The 21530-nt window shown below is 38.0% G+C and overlaps 2 protein-coding genes across 3 annotated transcripts; both read left to right on the top strand.

The window, feature by feature from the left end:
* The first annotated feature begins 4903 nt into the window (after window positions 1-4903).
* Window positions 4904-8437, top strand: LOC103429340 (rop guanine nucleotide exchange factor 1-like). 2 transcript variants are annotated; one of them, XM_070805787.1, is made up of 5 exons: window positions 4904-5467; window positions 5691-5807; window positions 5922-6448; window positions 7129-7476; window positions 7784-8437. In XM_070805787.1, exons 1-5 carry the CDS (start codon window positions 5194-5196, stop codon window positions 8204-8206), a joined length of 1689 nt encoding a protein of 562 aa, XP_070661888.1. In that variant the 5' UTR covers window positions 4904-5193; the 3' UTR covers window positions 8207-8437. The 2 variants fall into 2 exon arrangements, with proteins under 2 accessions (XP_070661888.1, XP_008365719.3); XM_008367497.4 differs by having other exon boundaries at window positions 7126-7476.
* On the top strand, window positions 8437-16769 carry LOC103411993 (transcriptional elongation regulator MINIYO-like). Its single transcript, XM_070805786.1, has 10 exons — window positions 8437-9739; window positions 9940-10765; window positions 11247-11341; window positions 11537-11745; window positions 11931-12036; window positions 12164-12424; window positions 12992-13180; window positions 13314-15605; window positions 15796-16005; window positions 16332-16769. The coding sequence occupies exons 1-10, from the start codon at window positions 9512-9514 to the stop codon at window positions 16521-16523; spliced, it is 4608 nt and encodes a 1535-aa protein (XP_070661887.1). The 5' UTR covers window positions 8437-9511; the 3' UTR covers window positions 16524-16769.
* Window positions 16770-21530: the final 4761 nt, after the last annotated feature.

The following is a 21530-nucleotide window of genomic DNA, read 5'->3' as shown; positions in this document are numbered from 1 at the left end:
ACTGAAAAATGTTTGGGTTAATCTCAGTTTATTACTTTAAAGTTTATTGATTTTCAACATTTGGTACATGAAGTTTTTTTCGTCCCAGTCTGGTACTTAAAGTCATAATTTTGAGACATTTTCATACATCCATTAAGCTTCTCGTCATGACCTCCATTAACTGATGATGTGGCACCTAAGTGGATAATGACTAGGTTCCACGTGTCAATATGGGGCCCACATGAATATTAAAAATTATTTTTAAAAAATTTGGGCCCTACCTCACCCTTCCTTCCTTCCTTTTCTTCCCTACATCCACTCTCCCCGCACATCCACCCATTTACCCCCGACCCTCTCCCTTTATTCTCCCTCCATTCTCTCATCTGCACCCACCTTCCCTGCGCACCCACCTATCTACCCACTCCTCTTCCACCTATCTAGGTATGACGCAGGCCTCGCCGCCACACAGATGGGTCAGTGTTATCGAAGGTTAATCGCGGGTGGTAGTGGATCAACAGAGCCAGTAGCGGATCGCCGCTTCGAAGATAACGAATCACCGTCTCGATCGCTAAATGATCTTGATCTTGAAGGCCTTGGTGACAGCGACGAGTTTGGAGGTTTCAAATACGACGATGAACGATCTGATGGGAGGAATTGGGTGAAGAGGGTGGATGAGAAAGAAGGGAGGGGATTGAAGAGGGTGAGGGTGGGCAGTGGCGGATTCAGAATTTTAAACTCGGAGGGTCCCAATAATAAAGGTCAAAAAATTTATAGACAAAAATAACATTGAAAAGTTAAATATAATACATTTCATTCAAAAATCATATGCAAAACAACTTTACAAGCTATAAAATCCTAATTCAAGCATGCACAACGAGGTTTCATAGTCTGAAAATGTTCCATGATACCTTCATTACCAATACATGAAAAAATATATTTCTCAATGTAAACAACTAAGCTGTCATTCCCATTGATCTCCCATTTTGTTGCAAAGTTGACCTTTAATGATATTCATAGCTGAAAATGCCCACTCCACTGAAGCGATTGCAACTCATAAAACCAAAGTCAACTGAACAAGCAAATATACATAGGTAAATGTTTGATGCAACCTTTTCTCCACCATTTTCTTAGCAAGATCATTAGTTCCCCGCAATTGAGAAAAATCATTATTAGAACGCACAAAATGAATATAAATATCAAGTTGATCTTGAAGTGTCAATCTATCTCGATCCGCGAAATCTTTAGGATACATCTGAGCAAGGCGAACAAGCTTTTCTTTAACAAAAGGTATAAATGAATCATTCGGACTCAAACATACCAAGCAAATAAGCAATTCAGTATTACCTTCAGTGAAGCAATCAATGACCTAAAAAAAGAGTTCCACTTTGTAATGATGACGATTGGTCTTTCTTAGAGTCTTACGCAATGACTTCCCTTGAATGACATATGAATCATCCATATTAGGCACCTCAATTTCATGTTCAACACAAAAAGATGATACTTTATCAACCAAAAGATCAAAATTTTCATCATTGCTCATGCAATGTAGTTGTTCTTTACATGCCTTGACTAAAGCCATTGCATTCACAATCTCTTGATCTTTCTTTTGCAATGCTTGTGACAAATCATTTGTAACTCCTAATATAGATTTCATCAAAACGAGGAGGAACACAAACTAAAAAATTATAAATCTTTTAATAACCTTTTTGCTTCACCAACACTATCATTGTAGCAATCTTCAACAATCATGTCAAGCATATCCACCGTGTAATCAAACGAATCAAAGCACCATAATGTGAATTCCACAGTGTATCCCCAGCACGTTTGAGACTAGTTTCTTGATTTAACCCTTACCCCGTTTCAAGACAATCATTTTCAATATCTTTCATGAGATTTTCTTGTTGTTTCTCTCTAAGTGCATCGCGATGCTTACATGAGCATCTAACAACATTAATCAAACTATTATTCAATGTGAAAAAAGCGGCAACATCGGAGTTTTTCTTTGCTACGACAACAAGAGCTAATCATAGTTGATGACAAAATAATCAACATAGAATGCACAACTTTCTTCATCCAAATTTTTTTTAAGGCCATTGAAATCACCTCTCATTTACTCGCGCCATCATAACCTTGACCTCATAGGTTGGAGTAGCTCAAATCATGTAGTTTGAAGAACTCATCAATGGACTCCTTTAGTTTACTTGAAGTAGTTTCGGTAACATGTTGAACTCCCATGAACCTTTCAATTACTTGACCTTTGTTGTTCACATAACAAAACCACCGCCATTTGCTTTTTTGTTGAAATATCATGTGATTCATCTACCATTATAGAAAAGAATTTACTCTTTTTCACTTCCTTCATAATAGCCTTAATGGTTTTGAAGGCACATGAATTGACAATATCTTTTTTAATTGAATGAGCTATTAGCTTGAGATTTCCCAGAGCATTTTCCAACACAACTTCCTTTATTTTCTCATCATGATCTGCAAGGAATTGCAAGAGCTCTTAATAATTCTTCCTATTATTCGAAGTGTCATTTTTATCTTGGCCACGAAAAGGAAGGCCTTGTTGCGACAAGAACTTAGTACAATCTATTGATGCATTCAAGCAAAGACGATATTTCATACACTCTTCTTCTGGAGTTTGATCACAATTGCTTCAATATGTGTCTTTTGGTTCATTAGATAACTAGCCGCTTCTCTAGCTTTATTGTGGAAACTACCAATAGGACAACATGTTTGTCAAAACATTCTCTTGCATTCTTTCGTTTCGTAAAGCCTTCCACAGTGAAGGCATCGCTTCCTAATTGTAAAAAGTTGATTTTAAAGAGATAGCAATGAAGACAAAATGTCACATCTTTAGATATACTATACTCCAACCAATCATATTCTTCAAACCACAAAACAACAAATCGTCGCTTTTCTTTGCATGCAAAGTGTATGGGAACTCATGCTTTGTAGGCCTACAATGTCCCATTTGCAAATATGCTAGTCGGACCTCATCTTGAATATTAGAAGGATAGTTCTTCATTCAAATTCTTTTTTCCCAGGTCTCTCTCAAGATTATTAAAATCAATGTCACACTCATTTTGTCTTGAGCTCAAACTACCCAAACAAATAGATGGTGCTATTGGCTTTGGCTTGAAAAATCTTTCCATATTTCTTATTTCTAAACTACACATTTAACCAAAAACACAAAACATATACCAATTAACCAATAAACAAAATTTCCATCTAAATTCCAAAGATAAAATGAGTATACAAACATAAAACATATCAACAATCATATCAATAAAAATCTCCATCAATATCTAATATAATTTAATTGAGATTAGATTAGAATACCAAAAATCTTACTTGAATTTTGAACCAAATAGTGGTGGCGTGGAGAATTGAAGCAAGTGGAGGTATGATATTGGAGTAATGTAATTATAATGTGGGATTGGGTGAGATTAGAAATTTAGGGTTTTAAAATTGGGGAGTTGCATTGGAATTTGGGTGAATATAAGAAAGGGCATTGGCGGAAAAGCAAATGAGTCGGGAAAGAGGGGACTCTTGGGAAAGATGTGGGGCTAGGCTTTAAAACAATATGGAGTCATAGACAAACGACAACGTTTTGTTTCACTGTTTTATTTTTTATTTTTTAAAATTAAAACAATTGGCCAAAACATTGCCGTTTTGGACCAATTGTTAAAAATGGTCCCTATTTTCTTTCTTCTCCTCGCGCTGTCTTCTTCTTCGCTACAACAACACAGACCTTGTGTTCAAGTATGAGGGGACCCCCGAAAAATTTCTAGCAGTGATTTAGGGTAGCCGAGGGGTCTTGGGACCTCCAGGTCCCTCTGTAGATCCGCCACTAGGGGTGCGTAGGGTAGAGGTTGAGTGGGTGTAGAGGAAAGAAATCAGGGGAGAGGGTTAGGTCAAGGGAAGATAAAGGAGGGAGAATGAGGGAAGGGTCGGGAGGGGTGAGGTAGGATGCCTAGAATTTTAAATTTTTTTTTAATATTCACGTGGGCCCATATTGACATGTGGCATACAGTCATTGTTTACGTGGGCGCCACATCATCATTAAACGAAAGTTCTCACGGAAAATTTAACGGATGTATGAAAGTGTCCCAAAATTATGACTTTAGATACCAAAATAAGACCAAAAAAAACTTTATGTACTAAAAATTGAAAATCAAGAAACTTTAAAATAATAAACTGAGATTAACCCAAAATATTTCATCTCTTAAGTGAGCGTATCATTATAGTCTTTGTATAACATTGTATACTACCCATACGAACTCCTATATGATACCTTGTTGGCTACACCATGTCGGACGACTCAAACTTGTCGGCCGCTCAAGGAGATTCCCTCCGGCATGGTCATGCGGGACTCACTCGTATGACAAAAACAAATCAACGGTCTAGATCGTACCATTCAATTCAAAATGTGAGTCTGTTCAGAATTTAGAACCTTGTAATTATTAGTGAATACTAATAAATTACACGGAAATAAATTGTTAATAAAGTAATTACCCAGAACAACGAATTACTAATGACTGCAATTAACGAGTTGTACACTGAAAACGAGGTCGTCAAACGAGAATAATAATCGTCATCTTAGTGATGCGAGCACACGGAAAGCAAACCGCGGACGTCCACACCGTAACTCTCCCCCACACAAGAAAACAAAACACTCCAGTTACCTCTAACCGCCGTTTGGTATCATTCCCACGCGAAATTTCTGAATTCCCTCCCTGTTCCAACCAGGTCCCACCACATACCCTTAAACGTTAGCGAAAAGCGCCACGTCACGCGAGCACAGTAAATCCTCATTCCGCAAAGGGTGGGTCCCGCGGAAAAAGAACCGTGTCGGGTGCCCAAGCTCTGCAGACCAAACGGCGTCACTTTTGCTTTTTGGGACCTCTCCCTCATCATTATCTCCTTCATCATCAACCCCACTGTGGACAATCCCATTGCACTAGCATTTCTAGAGAGGGAGGGAGAGAGAGAGAGAGAGAGAGAGTGGAAGAGTGTGGTGTGAGAAAACCTGGAAGCACTTTTTTATCCATCACTTCTCAGTTTCTTTGCTCTGCAAACAATCTTCCGACCACGTGAGTGCTGCTGCTTCTGTTTTTCTTATCCCCTGCGGTAGGCTTCAGGGCAGCGAATGTGAGGCTGAGATCTGAGCTTCTACGGACGACGCTCGTTTTGGATCTTTGGACGACAATGGGGAGTGTGTCGTCGGAGGACGGCTCGGACCAGCAGAGCGAGCGATGCGGGAGCTACAGCTTAAGCGCCGACGTGAGCGAGTCGGAGAGTTGTAGCAGCTTCTCGTGCCGGAGGTTCGATGCGGAGGGGGCTTCGAGCTCCATGACGTCGTCGCCGCGACCGGGCGGCGGAAATTTCTTCTTTCAGGCGCCGGTGATGCTTCCGGTGATCGGAGGAAAGGATGTGGTGGCTTGGGATGAGAAGCCGGAGAAACGAAATGCTGATTTGTCTGGTATTATATTTTGTTTTGTTTAAATTTGTTTCTAATTTTAGGGGAAAATGCTGAAAAATGTAGTGAAAATGTTTTGTCCAGTAATTTTCACAACTTGATAAATCAGTGAAAATAATCATTAATTTGTTGCTCCAGCTGAGAAAATTTTGTAGAGATTTGATTCTGTTCTATCTAAGATAATTAACTTTTTTTTTTAAATTATTTTAATTATTTATGGATGTAGAAGTGGAGATGATGAAGGAGAGGTTTGCCAAGCTTCTGCTTGGAGAAGACATGTCAGGAGGAGGAAAAGGAGTCTGCACTGCCCTTGCTATCTCAAATGCCATCACCAATCTCTCTGGTAAGTCACATTCCTTGCGGAAGGTGCAAATTCTTACGCGATTTTGATCGGCATGTTTTCGATTTTACGTTGATGTTCTGTTTTGGAACTCAATTTTCTATATTGGAATGACAGCGACGGTGTTTGGCGAATTATGGAGGTTAGAGCCGCTGAAAGCACAGAGAAAGGCAATGTGGCGCCGGGAAATGGACTGGCTGTTATGTGTGAGTGATTCAATTGTTGAGCTTGTGCCTTCGATACAACAGTTTCCGGGTGGGGGGACATACGAAGTCATGGAAATGCGGCCGCGCTCTGACTTGTATGTGAATCTACCTGCCATTAAGAAGCTTGACGCAATGCTGCTTAGTATGCTAGATGGGTTTTGTGAGACAGAGTTCTGCTATGTTGACAGGGGGATTATTTTGGGGGATTCGAAAGAGGGTGAGGGGTTTATTGGTGGAAGGCCTTCAATTAGGCAAGAAGAGAAGTGGTGGCTGCCTTATCCTAAAGTTCCGCCAAATGGGTTGTCCTTTGAAACAAGGAAGAAATTGCAGCAGTGTAGGGACTGCTGCAACCAGATATTGAAGGCAGCCATGGCGATTAATAGTAGTGTGCTTGCTGAGATGGAAATCCCAAGAGCGTACATGGAGTCGTTGCCCAAGGTATGGGGTTCGACATCTCTTTCCAGGATTCAACATGTGTGCTTACTATATTAGTGACTGGCAATGCTGTTTTATTAGCTTTCTTCATATATTTATATGTTTCCTGTCAGTATTATTTGAGTTTTAGTTTCTTTTTCTATATGGGATTTAATCTCGGTGAGATGTCACATGTATATCGAGTGATCGAGCTTATATTTCAGTTCCATTCTAAATCATGAGATGAGCTATCTCTAAATCACACGGAAATCCTGTTGGAGATCTTTTGTTATCTTCCCTTAAAAGTTTGTCGTTCATTTTCTTTGTTCATATCGTTTGTGTTGTTCTGCAACTGTTTCCTGTTGTATTTGACTGATTTAGAAATGTGTTAATGGTACTCATGTCCTTTTTATAGCTTGGAAGTAGAGCTTTGCAACAATTATACAGCATTAGCAGTGAAAGGAAAAAAAAAAAATTTCCGTAATGGCAGATGAAAATAACGCTCTCGTTCTGTTCTTGTTTGCTCAGTTGTGGCTGATACTGGTGCTGAAACATCTCTCAAATGTGTTATATAGTGAGATTGTAAATAGATGCCAAATATCACCATTAGAAATAACTGTTCATCGTTCGCATTCTACATAAAGTTTTCATTTAGCTGATTTAAAATTTTTTAACGCCATTTTTTTTTTCATTCATGATAGAAGGGGAAAGATTGTCTGGGAGATATCATTTATCGTTACATAGCTGCAGACCAATTTTCACCAGAGCATCTTCTGGATTGCCTGGACTTGTCCTCAGAACATCAAACTCTAGAGATAGCCAATAGAATTGAGGCAGCTGTGCATGTTTGGGCGCAGAAAGACCAGAATAAGCACACTAATCATAAAGCTAAACGGGCATCCTGGGGTGGCAAGGTCAAGGGACTTGTTTCCGATACTGAAAAGAGCCATTTTCTGGCCCAACGAGCAGAGACACTCTTACACAGCCTAAGGCATCGTTTCCCTGGCCTCCCGCAAACTTCACTAGATATGAACAAAATACAATATAACAAGGTACATTTGACTGCATGTTTGCATGTTTTCTCTATCCATCTACGTTAAAACACATAACCATCTATGTTACATTACTTAATATATATCACCTGAACCAGTATGTCGTCCATCAATTTATAAACTCTGGTTTATCAGATATGTTGAATTCCTTCATTTTGAAATTTTTTACCGTCCAACTTTATTATTGCGCATTATTAGTTACTTTCTAGTTTCCGCACACTGCAATAACTTCCGAATTTCAATATATAAAAGAACAAATCTTCGAAGGATGAAGTTTCTGAAGGATTTTTCTTTGTTGATTTTACAGGACGTGGGGCAGTCAATTCTGGAAAGCTACTCAAGAGTTATGGAGAGTCTGGCCTTTAACGTAATGGCAAGGATAGATGATGTCCTCTTCGTTGACGATGCTACCAAGCGATGTGCTGCTGCGGAATCAGTGTCTATCTTCAGCAGGGGAGGTTTGAGTGGCCTTCCTGTCCAGAAGCGGATGTCACCGAGCCCCTTCTCCATTCAACACACTCCTTATGCGTCTCCACTTGCAACACCGGCGTTCTGTTCCTCCACCCCAGTTATTGGAAGTCCAGGAAGGACACCTCTGTGTGTAAAGCGCAACGTTATAATAGACGACAAGTCAGAGAGATTACTCACAGCTGATTTTGAGAGGGTGTGGTCGTACGCCGGAAGCCTAAGCTCAAGAAGAACAACCGGGGATGCTCCTGAACGGGATTGACTAAGTTAACTTTAGGTCAGTTTAAGGTTAAGTAGGTTCATATTACAAAAAGAAGTTGCAGAGATGGGTCTAAAGCCTAACGCCGGGGTGCTGTTGAGATCCAATGTTGTATATTCTTTATTAGCAATAGAAGTAGGTTGTTTCTCTATAGTTTTGAATCTGATCAGGTAGTAGATGAAGGAAAATGACAATTTTAGTTTAAAGTTGGTTATAAATTTTCGGCATTCTGCATGACGCTTGTAGCTTAAGTAGTTAAAAATCTATCCATGTACTGTGAAGTAAATGTTCAATTTCCCCCTCCCCTAATATCTTTTATATCGAAAATTAAAATCCTTGCATTCCCTTCTTTCCTGAAGGCCCTAGACCTAGGGGGCATCGTTTTGCCTGCAAACTTTGGCAGAAGTTTTGATTGAATCTCTGTTCCTGGAAGCCCTAGATCTAGGGGGCTCGTTTGAATCAAACGAACCAAATTCAACCATTGAATACTAGTTGGGGTTGATTCGGTTAATATTGGTCAAAACCGAATAACAATTGTTTAGTTTGATTCGGTGTTAGTAATGATATTAGTCAAAACAGAACCGAACCAATCTACACCGTTAAATACTAATTGATTCGGTTATATTTTTATGTCAAACCAAATCAAACTGATCTGCAGCCACCCATTCACCGAGGCTTAAAATGAGCTAAATTGAAAACAAAAAAAAGAGCTACTATGTCGAGTTCAATACTCGTTCATCGAAATTGATCCTGTTCGTTGTTACACTTTACCAAACTCTCATTTTGTTGTTCGATTATTGGCGGTGAACATTATTAAGGAATTTGAGGTCATTCGTTCATTTCTCATCAAACATTGTGAAAGTCATTCAGTTTTTTACGATCATTTATGTTCTTTTAATCATTTTAGGACGTATTAAATTTATTAAAAATTCTGTTTAACTAAATTTTCTATAATAAATCAAATTGCTAAATAGTAACCATTAACCACAACAAGTGGTCTAGTAATAATAAAAGTGTGGATTGCATTTCTTCAATAAATAAATAAAATGTGTGAGGTCGTGTATTCGATATTTCGAGATGGTGATGAGTCTGCTTGACTGTGCCTACAAATAAGATGAAGTTCCTTGTAATTACTTCAGACCCTAAAAAAAAAAAATTGAATAACCGTGACTCTTCCCTTTTATATGAAAAAAAATTGCTAAATTTAGCATTCTCCAAGACTTGCTGGTTACTATATTAAATTGAGCCCGCCCAAATTTCTGTTCTAGCCCTACTTTCAGAGAGTTGAGAGTGAATGCTCATATAGCCATGGCGGAGAAGCAAAGCACCAAAGCAAGCGGTCCAGGCCCGAGGAAGCCGAAGGTTATATTTGGCACCAAAGCACTTCAAACCGGGGACGGCGGCGATGTTCCTTCGAGCTTACTCGGCGGCATAGTCGAGAAAGGTATTTCCGATATGCCCCTGTCGGGCCCCACTCCACCGCCTCGCCCAACCGTTCTTCCTTTCCCCGTCGCTCGCCACCGCTCCGATGGCCCGGTAAGCCTGCAAGTTTGATACTTTGATCACCACTGTGAGAAGTTAAAAAAAAAAAAATTGTTATTTGGTCAGTTGTGTGAAAAGTTTTGATTTTTGTTTTTTTTTTTTGTTTTTTGTTTAATTGAAAGAAGGTTTAATAATTTAGGGAAAAACGGTAAACATGTATATGAATTTGTGACTGGTTTTGGTTGATTTGACAGCATCGGGGTCCGGTAAATAGTAAATTGGGTGGTGGGCAAGGGGATGAGGAGGATGATGAAGATGTAATGGACTTTGAACACATTAGGGATTTCGCTAAGCGGATCGAAAGGAAGAAGAAAAAAGATATGGACTTTAGTAAGTGGGCAGAGGAGGAGCTTGATGCAAATAGCTCAATAACTTTTAGGGAAACAATGGAAGCGAGTACCAGAAAAATTGAGTCAAGTAAAGTGCATTCCCCGCGAAAGAATGAACAAGAATCTGCTTTTGGTAGCTCGAAGATTGAACGAGGATCTGTGTTGGGTAACTTGAAGGTTGAACAAGAATCTGTTTTGGGTCACAATAACATGGAAATTGAAGCGGACATGAACGGAAAGTCCATGCCTGATAATATTCAAAATGAACAAGGGGGGTCTGTGTCGCTTGAGGCTCAGATTGATGAAGAGAACCGTGCACGGTTGCAAGGGATGTCTGCAGATGAGATTGAAGAAGCACAGGCGGAGATCATGGGCAGACTGGACCCTGCATTGCTCGAAGTACTCAAAAGGAGGGGTGAAGAGAAATTGAGAAAGCAAAGAGGCCCCAGCTCAGATAGCAATGAACCAAAAGCTTCTACTATCTCTCACAGTGGTCCGTCTCATGTGGCTACAAAAATTACTTCAAACAATACTCGAACTTCAGTAAAGGATAGATTGGAGCAGAATTCAGGCAAAGCCAGTGGCAGTTTGTGGAATGCTTGGAGTGATAGAGTCCAGGCTGCTAGGAACTTAAGGTTTTCCTTGGATGGGACTGTTATTATAGATGGCTTCCACCAGATATCTCGGAGTAGTAAGTTTTAATACTTGTTTATATGATTTTTGGCAGAAGCTAATTTTGTTTTTCGTTCTATATTTGAAGAGATTATGTATTCCTCGTCACTCCAGTTTTGCTTTTTACTTTTTCTGTTTTATATTCTCTAAAGCGTGGGACTTAGTTCTGTATTCTGTAGTTAAAGTTTCTCTTACCATGAAATTTGTAGCATCAGTAAAATTTTTCATGTATGGGGAACACATGAAAAATTTTACTGATGCGATGGCAAGTGCCTTCGCCCATGAGCGGTAGGTCTCGGGTTCGAGCCTTGGGAGCAGCCTCTCCATAAATGGGGGTAAGGCTAGCCGACATTCACCTCTCCCAGACCCTGCGTAAAGCGGGAGCCTTGTGCACTGGGTACGACTTTTATGGGGAACACAACTGCACTGGATGATATTACTTTCAGAATGATAAAAATACCTCAATAGAGTATCAGGTAAAATTTTCTCCAATTTTACAGGTAATTTATCTGAGCGTGACTACCTGCGTACTGAGGGGGACCCTGGTGCTGCTGGTTATACAATCAAAGAAGCAGTGTCGCTCACTAGGAGTGTGGTCAGTTTATATTCTTGATTGCTGTAATTGTACATCAACTGTTTTGATAATGTATCTTTTGAATTTCTCTAAACTTGATGATGTACGATGTCCATGGCCCTCTATTATATTTTGTATCAAATCTTGTTGCTCCTGGTAAAGTTTGCTTCCTGATTTCATAATCTTGTTTTACCATATGCTGTTTGGTGGTTTCAGATTCCTGGACAGCGGACACTTGCTTTGCATTTCCTTTCAACTGTGCTTGATAAGGCATTGCATAATATTCAAGCGCAAGATCAGTTTATCGGAAAAGATGCTAGTAAAGTTGATAAATCCGCTGACTGGGAAGTTGATAAATCTGCTGACTGGGAGGCCATTTGGGCTTATGCACTTGGCCCAGAACCTGAGCTTATTTTATCTCTCAGGTGAATAATATCTGGATCCTTATGTTCCAAAATTTTGGTGAAACCAACCATATATAAATTGTTCCCTTTCATCTTGTAAACTTACTCTTCTGTTGGATTGTTTTGTGTACTAGTTGATATTTCAAACAATTATTTGATTTTTTTTTACTGGATGCCGTTGCAATTTAACTTCTAATTTATTGCAGGATATGTCTTGATGATAACCACAATAATGTAGTCCTAGCTTGTGCCAAAGTTCTTCACCGCATATTAAGCTGTGATGTGAATGAGAACTTCTTTGACGTTTCGGAGGTAGAGTTTTTCTTTTCTGTTCTTTTTACTACTCTAGTTATACATTTCTTTATTCTTTTTTTACTTTTCTGAAGTTTATGATCTATTGGTATTTGATTAGTTCAAGCTTAATATATTCTGCCCTCAGAAAATGGCAACCCTGCATATGGACACATTTACTGCCCCTGTATTCAGAAGCAAACCAGAGATTGATGTTGGTTTCCTGCGTGGTGGATTTTGGAAGTACAACGCCAAACCTTCTAATATTGTTGCTCTCGATGAGGAAATTATTGATGATGAAACTGAAGGGAAACGCACCATTCAAGATGATGTTGTAGTTGCTGGACAAGATTTTGCGGCAGGTTTGGTGCGGATGGGAATTCTTCCAAGGCTTCGCTATGTTTTGGAGGTTAGTCCTTATTTAGTTTTTACATTCAGGACAACTATAAGAGCTGTGCAGGTATTTGATAACCACTCAAGGTTCCCAAGATTTATATAGAGAACCAAACACTAATTTAAATTCAGATGCTCACCTCCTTCCTCCCTAGTGGAACTTTGACGTTCATATTGCATGTCTTTAATCTTTTGTTAGTTAATGTAGAGAGGTTGTTAAATGTTACTAAATTGCACGGCCTCTTTAACATTAAACACGAGTGTAACACATCAGAAAACTCACAAGTGCCTAGCTTGAAGGATCCCTAAAGTCTTGACACAGGGTTATGGGTGCGTCATGTGTGCGTACATACTTTTTAATAAGTGCTTTGCTTTCTCATTCTTCTATCAAGGTAATGAGGGCTGAGCTATATTCTTAGTTCCCATTGTTGGATTGATGTGAATGTGGGTTTGTGGTGCATGAAAGAAAACACAGATTCAACAATTAGTAGTGTTACAATATAAAAAGGTGCTGCTAAAAATTTTTTTTGTTGAAGATGATCTGCAGTTTCCTCCTAAAGTGTATTGTTTTATGTTGTTTCAGTCTGACCCTACGGCAGCTTTGGAAGAATACACAATATCTATACTTATTGCAATTGCAAGGCATTCCCCAAAATGTGCGAATGCAATCATGAATTGTGAAAGGCTTCTTGAAACAATTGTCAGCAGATTTATCGAAAAAGACATTGTAGATATCCAGCTTTCAAAAATAAAGTCTGTTAGACTTCTAAAGGTAAGTAGTTTCTGTACAACTTTTATGTCCACTTGTCTAGTACGTTTTGTTCCTGGTGTTATAAGGGAATTATGCCTGCATTTAATTCCGGATAAAACTTATACTTTTTTCCTTATTTTTGTGTAAATAAAAGGTGATGGCTCAATCTGATCGTAAGAACTGTGTTGCTTTTATAAAGAATGGGACTTTCCAAACTATGACATGGCATTTGTATCAATCTATTTCCTTCCTTGACAACTGGGTAAAATCTGGAAAGGAAAACTGTAAACTTTCTTCGGCTTTGAAGGTTGAACAGCTGCGTTTTTGGAAGGTTTTTGTTCAGCATGGCTATTGTGTGTCATACTTCTCAGATATTTTCCGTAACTTGTGCTTTTGGCTGAACCCACCTACAATGGAAAAACTTATTGAGAATGATGTACTTGGTGAATTTACGTCCATCTCTACAGAAGGATACCTTGTTCTGGAGGCTTTGGCTAGAAGGCTCCCAAGTTTGTTCTCACAGAAGAGTCTGAGCAGTGAAATCTCTGAGCATTCTGGTGATGGAACTGAGTTCTGGTCTTGGAGCCAGGTTGGTCCAATGGTTGATATAGCTCTCAAGTGGATAGTTTTGAAGAGTGATCCCAGCATACGTAATTTCTTTGAGAGAGAAAATGGAAGTCGTGGTGGTCTTGCTTCCCAAGATTTATCAGTCACTTCCTTGTTATGGGTGTATTCAGCTGTAGTACAAATGCTTTCCAGAGTGCTTGAAAGAGTGGTCCCGGATGATTCTGTCCACTCACATGAAAGTGGTAGTCTTGTGCCATGGCTTCCAGAGTTTGTTCCTAAAGTTGGACTTGAAATAATTAAAAATGGGTTTATAGGCTGTTCAGATACTCTTGATGCGAAATATGGAAAAGATCCTAGCGGAGGTGACTCTTTCATTGAGAAACTGTCTCATTTGAGAAATCTGGATAAATGTGAAACATCATTAGCTTCTGTAAGTTGCTTACAGGGGTTAGTGGGGCTTGTTGTTAGCATTGATAAGTTGATAATGTTAGCCAGGACAGGCGTCCAAACACCTCCCCAAAATTACCCTTCATCAAGAGAAGAGAAAATACTCAAGGACGGTATACTTAAGGGGTCTTTGGTTGAATTGAGAAGTGTGCAAAATACTTTTATGAAGTTAGTTGCTTCTGAGTGGCCCCTTGTGCAGTCCATTGAGATGTTTGGCAGGGGAGGACCTGCTCCCGGGGTGGGAGTTGGCTGGGGTGCCTCTGGTGGAGGATTTTGGTCTGGTAGTGTTTTGTTGTCACAAGCAGATGCAAGATTTCTCGTTGACTTGCTTGAAACTTGGAAGCTTGTGTCCAATTTGGAAAGCCCCACAGAAGAAGAAATGACTTTTACTATGCTGGCAATTAATTCATCTTTAGGAGTATGTGTAACTGCTGGACCAACAGGCAGGACTTATGTGAGAAAGGTGTTAAATATTTTGCTTGATGTCTCAGTTCTCAAGTATCTTGATTTCTATATTCGACGTTTTCTTTCCTCAAATGGGGGTGTGAAACTGTTTGATTGGGATTATAAAGAAGAGGATTTTGTACTCTTCAGTAAAACATTAGCTTCTCATTTCGGCGACAGATGGTTATCCATAAAGAAAAAGCTCAAAGATAGCGTGAATTCCTCTGATAGTAAATCACTGAAAAAGGGCAAAGGTTCCCTCGATACTATATACGAGGAATCGGACACATCACCTTTGATCACTCAAGATTGCACTTCTTTAGTTGTAGAGTGGGCTCACCAGAGACTGCCACTACCCATTTCCTGGTTTCTCAGTCCAATCTCAACCCTTTGTGATAGCAAGCATGCTGGTCTTAAGAAATTCTCCAATTTACACGATCTCATGCAGGATCAAGGGAATTTTGTTGTAGTTGCCAAAGCTGGGCTTTTCTTCCTTTTGGGAATTGAAGCACTGTCCAGTTTCTTACCAGCTGACATTCATTCCCCAGTTAAAAGTGTATCGTTAGTTTGGAAATTGCATTCTCTATCTGTGATTTTACTTGTTGGAATGGGTGTGGTTGAGGAGGAGAAGAGTAGGGTTGTTTTTGAAGCTTTACAAGATCTCTATGGGAACCTTCTTCATCAGTCAAGGTCGTCTAACTTAATGCCAGAACATAGAAATGAAAACAACCTGGAGGTTCTGGCATTCCAATCAGAGGTTAACCAGAGTTACTCTGTATTTATTGAAACTCTTGTGGATCAGTTTTCTGCTATATCTTATGGTGATTTGATATATGGCCGGCAAGTTGCAGTTTATCTGCATCGTTGTGTGGAAGCTCCTGTGCGCCTTGCTGCCTGGAATACACTAACCAATTCTCGTGTTCTTGAACTTCTGCCACCTCTAGAGAAATGCTTTACAGATGCAGAGGGGTACCTTGAACCTGCAGAGGTACGGCAGCTAGTCACTGACTCGTTTGTGCTATTCAGTACTTATACGAGCTTTGAGTGATTTGTTATTCAGTTTTGAGTATTGCGTGCGTGCGTGTTGTGTGTGAGATAGAAATAATAATTGTGAATTAAAATTAGTGGCCTTTTTATGACAAAAGTGTGAAAATTTATCAAATCTTGTGCTTGTGCAGGATAATCCGGATATTTTGGAGGCATACGTTAAGTCATGGACTTCTGGTGCCCTCGATAGGGCTGCAAGTCGAGGATCAGTTGCATATACACTGGTTATCCATCACCTTTCGGCTTTCATTTTTAGCTCATACACTGGTGATAAGCTATTGCTTAGGAATAAGCTTTCCAGGTCTCTTTTGCGAGACTTCTCTCTGAAGCAGCAACATGAGGTATGCAGATTTTTCTTACAGTCGTTAAACTGTTCGCGTTTATCTTGTAGTAAGTCTGCCTTGAGAGTAGGTTGTGTCTAGCAAGTGGGTGAAACATAAATGTATATCATACAAGATATGCCTTCTTATACTATGAATGTATAACATGAATGTTCATTCAGACAACAACTCCATCTGCGTTGAAAATGATTATGGAATGTGCCGTATCATGATACTACTAATATGTATTTCCATAATAACTATTCATATCAAAGCTGCTGTCTCCGAGTCTCCACAAAGCAACATTTGAGGGAGAAAATCTAATGCCATGTGGAATGTAATTGCAGGCGATGATGCTGAACCTTATTCAATATAACAAGGCATCTATATCGCATGAGACCAAGCACGAGGATGGAGTGCCTGTGGGGAATGACTTTGAGAAGAGGCTCGAGTTACTGAAGGAAACTTGTGAATTAAATTCCTCACTTTTAGCTGATGTGGAGAAGCTAAAGTCATCCTTAAAGAACAATCTATCATGAGCAATTCTGCACTTCGTATGCTTTTTGTATGTGTGAGAGAGAGAGAGAGAGAGAGAGACGTCAAAAACATGTTTTTGCATATATTGATCGATTTTCTAACTTGTAAAGGACTGGACTTAAACTCCTTTAACTTGTGTACATGAAAAAATTAACAGGAATTCTTTTAACATGCTCAATCCAGCTTGTGTATGGAATAGCATGGGATTGACCAAATAAGAAGAGGCGCCCTGTAAGAGAATTGTTGAAGTTCTTGTATCTACAGTTTTCACCTTGAATTTGGGAACGAAAATCATGAACTTGGTGCGAGTTAGATCCACCAATTTAGCCCCGCCATCCCTTCCCCACCGCCACAAGCCGCTTCTCCCCGCCCCATTGTTGCGGTTGTTTTTTTTTTTTTTTTTTTTAAATTTTTTTTTAAAATTTTCTTATAGTATTTTTTTCTAAATTATATTAGTGCCTGTTTGGTAATTCTCAAAAACAACTTGGTTGAACTTCTCTTCAGAACACTTTTTTCAACAACCCAAAAACTTGTTTGGTATCTAACCTGGAAACTATTCATATCTTAAAGGATTTAGGCTATATATGACCCAAAATCTTGTCTGTACAAAATCATTAGGTGGTGTTGGCTGAGGGAGGATATCGAGGTCGGGTCGAGATCTGAGAAACAACCTAGAAATTACTCACCAAGCCCCAATATCTTGACGACTTGATTTGGAACTTCCAATTTCACATTTCATACGATGAAATCATGTTGTTTTCAGGTGGGTTTTGTTCACATATATGGTGATGGGTTGCTAATTTCAAATGTTGCCATTGAAATTGAGCAAAGTGAGCTTGAAATAAAGCTTCGGTATTGGTGGAGAGGTGAGGGTGGGGCTTGTGGGTGATTAGAGTGAGAGGATGGTGGGATGGTGGGAAGAAAATATCTTAGTCGCCGGAAAGATCCATGTGACGATCGACATAACCTCTCTCAGTCGTTCGAAAACGTCTCTCATCGCCCCTGGTGACTCTTAGTTGATGTTTGGTGTTGCTGGCCTCGATGCTAAGGCCATCTCCAATCGATCCGGCCAGAGGGCCATAAGGCTGAAAATAGCCCTAAATGACACTAAAACCGTCTCCAATCGGAGGCTAGGCCAAAAGACTTGTGGGCCTCACCAGGGCACAAAAGTATAACCTAGCCAACCGACTGTCCCAAACCAGCCAGCCCCGACTGGTCCAGGTTTTTGAATCCCAACAGCTAGTTGCTGACGTTAGCTAGCCGTTATATTTGAATTTTTTTTTTTACAAAATTTTTTAAAAAATATTTAAAAATTCTATTTTTTTTCCCTATAACTACCTAAGCCATTAAACAACATTAAAAAAATATTAAGTAACATGAAACAACATGAAACAACATTAAACAATATTAAACAACATTAAGTAACATTAAGTAACATTAAACAACATAAAACTTATACAACATAAAAAAACATTAAACAACATGAAAAAAAACATTTAACAATCTAAAGCTTAAACGTCTACTCCATGCTTCTTTTGGCCCAAAGATGTGCAACAAGATCCTGTTGTAGGTACTTGTTTGTGGCATGGAAACATATCATCCTATGGCGCCTCATGTGCTCATTTAAAGAGATATTACCAGTTTTTGGATTCAAAGGCAAATTAGGCCCATCATATATTTTTGCACGAGCCCTTCTTGACCTATTTGGATCTTCTTGGTTGTGGGAATTATAGGCTAATATCCACCCTATTTATGGACATTGGAAGCTGAAAATAAGAAGTGCCATGCAAATAAAAATCCTATACAAAATTCCCACAACCAATTACATCTCGACATGTGGCACTCAAAATTTTATCCGAAAAATTGAGATTACATATCAGCAAGAAATCTGGAGAGTTACTCACAGATCAACATGTGACACTTGAAATCTGAGACGTAAAATTATTGAGATTCCTTATTGACAAGAAATCTGCAAAGTTACTCACACATCGACACGTGGCACTTGAAATTCGAGACGTAAAATTATTGAGATTCCTTATCAACAAGAAATCTGCAAAGTTACTCACACATCGACACGTGACACTCAAAATTTGAGACGTAAAATTATTGAGATTCTTTATTGACAAGAAATCTGCAAAGTTACTCACACATCGACACGTGACACTCAAAATTTGAGACGTAAAATTATTGAGATTCTTTATTGACAAGAAATCTGCAAAGTTACTCACACATCGACACTTGACACTTGAAATCTGAGACATAAAATTATTGAGATTCCATCTCGAAAAATTATTGACGTAGTTTAATTTAGGTAACCATATAAATTCAATTAAAATAATAAATTATGTTTGACGCTATGACCCTTTGGCCCATTCAGTTGGAGATGGTAAGAAAAATGGCTTGACACTGTTCATTAAAATATTAATTTCTTGGAGGGCTATAGCGGCAAAGAGAGCCCCTTGACCCTCCTTCGGTTGGAGATGGCCTAAGGTCTTACAGATGTTGGGAAGAAAGAGCAAAAAAAAAAAAAACAATAAAAACAGACTTTTGTTGTTCTCAGATTTTAGGCTAGTTTTTGAGTTATTTTTTAATTCAAGTTTCACAAAACATCCTTACCAAACAAGTTTTTAAGTTGTGAATTGAGAAACAATTTTTGAGTTAAAACCCTTGAACTCAAATAGAATACCAAACAATATTTTTTTTTTGGAGGTTTAATAAAAGCTCTTATTGCTATTCACTTTTAATCATAAAGATATTTTTGGTGGGATATGCTTATTAATGGATCAAACTTTATTCTTTATTTATTTTTATGTCATTATATCATTTATCATGGGGGGTTATCGGGTCATTATCGGGTGACCTGTTAATAATGGGTTCTTAATGGGTATACATGCGGGTAACACGTGGGTGACCTGTTTCGACCCGTTAAGAAAAAATTTATTTTGATAATTTTAAAGTTTAATTACTAAAAGATTTATTATAAAATACAATAGCCATATTAATATATACAATATATTCTATATTAAATATATAGTTTTGTATTATTATTCTATATAAGTTTTAAAAAAAAGTTTTAGTCATTATTTATTTTTATTATGAGAGTTCCTTATTATCATTACTAGGATAAATTTTACTTAACATGTTGTTGTCCAAAATTAAAATAAACTAATATAGTATTTGTATAGGCAAGAACTAAGAAGACATACATACAAGTATGAAAAATGTGAAAGAATATATAAACACTCGTGATTCATCATTATTCCTCCACGAGTAGATAATGGTTACCTTACATTATCGTTTAGATTTTTAAAATCCTCCAAACCTTCATGAATAATGTTTTTTATTTGAGGGAAAAATTAATAAAATTAATAATAATTATTGTAGAAGTGTAAAAAATGTAAAAAAAAAAAATATACAATCACTCATAGTGACAAACTTTACAACTTTCATGAAGGGGTCAGCTTTGAAATCCAACACTATAATTCATAAACCTTAAATTTATATTTAGCTGTCGATTGCCATTTACGCTTTGTTCTTCTTACTGAATTTCATTTTTTTAAATTTTCTTTTTTGAAAACATAATCATATGGCGAATGTAAGAAGATGAACGGTTCAGATCTTTGATCACGCTTCGATATTTACGGTTAACTGAAATATGAGTCGATGTCATATAGTTTGTAGAAACTTTATAAACATCAAGCAGTATTTTCACTAACCGTAAAACTCTGCATATAATATCAACGGTCTAAACCGTTCATTTTCCTGCATCCTCTAATAGATCAAGTTTTCAAAAAACAAAATCTGAAAAAATAAAATTTGATGAGAACAATGAAGCATAAATGTAAACAACAATCAACGGTTAAATTTTGATCTATGATTTATATGATTATAGTGACGAATTTCGAAGTTAAGCTCTTCATGAAAGTTGTAAAGCTTGTCATTATGAACATTTAAATATTTTTTCTATATTTTTTTACACTTCTACATTAATTAAAAAACTATTAAAGACTTTAGGTAAGTGAAAATATAAGAAAAATACGTTTTTATGTTTTGGATGTGACAATATAGTATGTATATACTTATTTAGTATTATGTTTTTCATTTGATTATTTATTGGTTTTAAATATATTTTCCTTAACGGGTAACGCGTCGAGTCATATTACTTGTTAATATTATTAGGTTGATTTCGGGTCGGGTCATTTTACCCGTTTATTTTAACGGGTGTTACACGACACGACCCGTTAAGATATCGGGTATGACACGAAAACGACACGAACAAGGAAAACATGACACGAATGCCAGGTCTACTTTGCATATTTTTCACTCTATTGCATTATTGTTCTACTTTTTCATCTTTTGCTTATATGCTGACAACTCTTCTGTGCAGCTATGCTTTTATCATGTTGTCTATGTTGTGCAATTCCTATTCTGTCATATTTTTTCCAGTACTGATGATCTCCTTCTTCTAATTCTGCTTCTTTTTCACTGTCTTCTTTTATCTTGTAACAGGTTGCTGCAGTTTCTTATTTGAAATTTTGAGGCTTCCAATAAGGCTGATGATGGATATTTGTTTCGTTGTAGATATACATCTTTTCATCTTCTACTACTAATAACATATCATAATTAAAATATTCCTCCAAGGCAAACATTTGGGTTCCATGATGCCTCAAAATGTGTTATAGCGTAGGAGTTTATCTGTAGGGTGATATAGAGGACTATATGAAAGATTCTTCGTCTGTTATGGCTATGTGCCTTAGCTCTTCCTTATGCATATGTTTGCACCAATTTGGAGGACTACTGATAAAACTTATACAATTTTTTTCCAGACTTCTAAGTAATCTTATGCTATTTTCTTAAACTTAATTGGGATATTTCTAATTGGCAACTATGGTTAATAAAAATCTTATCGAGATAACCAAAATCTAATAGCAATAACAGGGAGAGAGGGACGAGCTTCTTCATTGTTGCCGCAAAAACTCATCTTCAACATGCTATTGGACTAGGTGAAT

This window comes from Malus domestica, chromosome 10, assembly GCF_042453785.1.
Source record: "Malus domestica chromosome 10, GDT2T_hap1".
NCBI lineage: Eukaryota > Viridiplantae > Streptophyta > Magnoliopsida > Rosales > Rosaceae > Malus > Malus domestica.
This window is presented reverse-complemented; position numbering and strand designations above follow the sequence as displayed.

What these genes read in the sequence shown, in the direction of transcription:
- LOC103429340 (XM_008367497.4), top strand. Translation starts at nt 5,194, where the DNA reads ATGGGGAGTGTGTCGTCGGAGGACGGCTCGGACCAGCAGAGCGAGCGA. An exon ending in TGCCATCACCAATCTCTCTG is followed by an intron (nt 5,808 to 5,921) that starts GTAAGTCACATT and finishes TTGGAATGACAG; the next exon opens with CGACGGTGTTTGGCGAATTA. An exon ending in ACATGGAGTCGTTGCCCAAG is followed by an intron (nt 6,449 to 7,125) that starts GTATGGGGTTCG and finishes CATTCATGATAG; the next exon opens with AAGGGGAAAGATTGTCTGGG.
- LOC103411993 (XM_070805786.1), top strand. Translation starts at nt 9,512, where the DNA reads ATGGCGGAGAAGCAAAGCACCAAAGCAAGCGGTCCAGGCCCGAGGAAG. An exon ending in GGTACCTTGAACCTGCAGAG is followed by an intron (nt 15,606 to 15,795) that starts GTACGGCAGCTA and finishes GTGCTTGTGCAG; the next exon opens with GATAATCCGGATATTTTGGA. An exon ending in CTCTGAAGCAGCAACATGAG is followed by an intron (nt 16,006 to 16,331) that starts GTATGCAGATTT and finishes ATGTAATTGCAG; the next exon opens with GCGATGATGCTGAACCTTAT.